The sequence below is a fragment of the Python bivittatus genome, unplaced genomic scaffold, assembly GCF_059951505.1.
Source record: "Python bivittatus isolate LINGU-HERP-01145 unplaced genomic scaffold, Pbiv_v1 ctg000480_np1212, whole genome shotgun sequence".
Lineage (NCBI taxonomy): Eukaryota > Metazoa > Chordata > Lepidosauria > Squamata > Pythonidae > Python > Python bivittatus.
In genome coordinates, this window is record NW_028277075.1 from 13,720,978 (window position 1) to 13,723,304 (window position 2,327).

At 38.7% G+C, this 2,327-nt stretch overlaps 1 protein-coding gene across 1 annotated transcript; it reads left to right on the forward strand.

Annotated features, from left to right (window-relative positions):
* The first annotated feature begins 641 nt into the window (after positions 1 to 641).
* LOC148214916 (general transcription factor II-I repeat domain-containing protein 2-like) lies at positions 642 to 1,874 on the forward strand. The gene has a single exon (XM_088146735.1). The coding sequence runs from the start codon at positions 642 to 644 to the stop codon at positions 1,872 to 1,874; it is 1,233 nt and encodes a 410-aa protein (XP_088002861.1).
* The last annotated feature ends 453 nt before the right edge of the window (positions 1,875 to 2,327 follow it).

The following is a 2,327-nucleotide window of genomic DNA, read 5'->3' on the forward strand; positions in this document are numbered from 1 at the left end:
GTGCAATGACACCTGTGCTGGGGGTTGTGAATGCATCCACTGACATCAATGCTGGGATTTTTTATTGTGTTCCTTGGCACCTGTGCTAGGGGTTGTTACTGTGTGCACTGACATTGATGCTGGGGGTTACTATTGTGTGCAGTGACACCTGTGTTTTGAATCCCTAGGAAACAATTATGTCAAGAAAAAGAAAAATTGACTCCAAGTGCAGGATATTTAAAGAACAGTGGACTTACGATTAGTTTTTCATGCAGTACAAGGAAAGAACTGTTTGTCTGATATGCCAGGATTTAGTGTCTGTGTTCAAGGAATACAATTTGCGTCGACACTATGTAACTCAACATAAAGACAGATATGATTGTTTGGTCAGACAAGTGAGAAAAGACAAAGTATTAAAACTGAAAAATGGATTGATAACTCAGCAAAATACTTTTGTGAAGGAGAAGCAGCTAAATATTTCATCACTGCAAGCAAGTTTTCAAGTTGCCAAGCTAATAGCCTGCACTGGCAGACCATTTGTAGAGGGAGAATTTGTAAAAGAATGCCTTCTTTCTGTTGCCAGAGAGATGTGTCCAGAGAAGACTGATTTATTTAGTACAGTGAGTCTTTCAGGACCTACAATTACATGAAGGATTGAAGAAATGGGGGACAATTTACATCAGCATTTGCAAAACTCCTCAAAAAAACTTTGCTATTGTTCGTTGGCACTCTACAAAAGCAATGATGTTCATGATTCTGCACAACTTCTAATTTTCATTCATGGGACAAATGATTCTTTCGAAGTCACAGAGGAGCTTGCTGCACTGAAAAGCATCAAAGGATCAACAACAGGAGAGGATATCTATGAAAAGGTTTGCAAAACTGTGAATGATTTGGAGCTGGACTGGGCTAAACTAGCCAGTGTGACAACTGATGGTGCTCCTAGCATGGTGGGGTCTATGAAAGGAGTGGTTGCACACATTAAACAAGAGATGGACAAACATAACCATTCGCGTCCAATAGCCATACACTGCCTCATCCACCAACAAGCGCTGTGTTGTAAATCTCTGAAGTGGGACTCTGTCATGAAAGTTGTGGTGTCTTGTGTTAACTTCATTAGAGCTCATGCACTAAACCACAGACAGTTTCAGGAGTTTCTGTCTGAGCTGAATGTTGCCTGTGAAGATATTCTGTACCACACAGAAGTCTGTTGGCTGAGTCAAGGGAGAGTTTTGAAACGTTTTTATGACTTACTTCCACAGGTTTCTGCTTTTCTCCTTTCAAAAAACAAAGAAGTACCAGAGCTAAAAAATACAGAATGGAAATGGCATCTTGCCTTTCTAACAGATGTAACAGAGCTACTCAACAGTTTCAATTTGCACCTTCAAGGAAAGGGGAAGCTCATCTGTGATATGCATTCACATGTGAAAGCATTTCAAGTAAAACTGGACCTCCTCATTAAACAAGTGAAGGAGGAAAACTTCTGCCATCTCCCCACAACTCAAAACCCGTTGGCTGAAAAACCAGCGGTTGCATTCCCAAACAAAACATGTGTGGATTCACTGGAATTGTTGCAAAGGGAATTTCAAATTAGATTGAAAGAGCTTCATCTCCATGAACAGGACATACAGCTTTTCCGGAACCCATTTTCTGTTGACATTGAAATTGTTGATCCAATTTACCAAATGGAACTGGCCGAGCTACAGAATTGTGACTCTCTGAAAGACACATTCAAGTCAAGCAGCCTTACTAATTTCTATGCATCTCTCCCCTCTGAGACATATCTTAATCTCAGGAAGCATGCACTCAAAATGGCAACCATCTTTGGAAGCACCTATGTCTGTGAACAGACTTTTTCCCGAATGAAACATCTGAAATATGGAACCAGGCATTGACCATCTCATTAGCCAAAAGCAGGCCCACACTTCCCATTGAAATACGAATACGTTTATGTTGGTTAAAATTGTTCTTTATTTTAATTATTGTATTGTTTTTTTCCCTGTTTTTTTTTTGTACTACAAATAAAATATGTACAGTGTGCATAGGAATTCGTTCATGTTTTTTTCAAACTATAGTCCGGCCCCCCAACATTCTGAGGGACCGTGACCCTGTTTAAAAAGTTTGAGGAACCTTGCTATAAATGCTTTGAGGATTAACTTTTACAATCTCTACAAAATACAATGAACTCTATTTTACAGACAAGAAAGATGCCAGAGACTTGGAAAGAGACTAATATAGCATTAATACCTAAAGAAGGATAAGATTTGACTTTAACAATAAATTATAGTCATTACATTACTACAATAAATTATAGAGCAATATTGTTACTGAATAATGACTATAAGTTG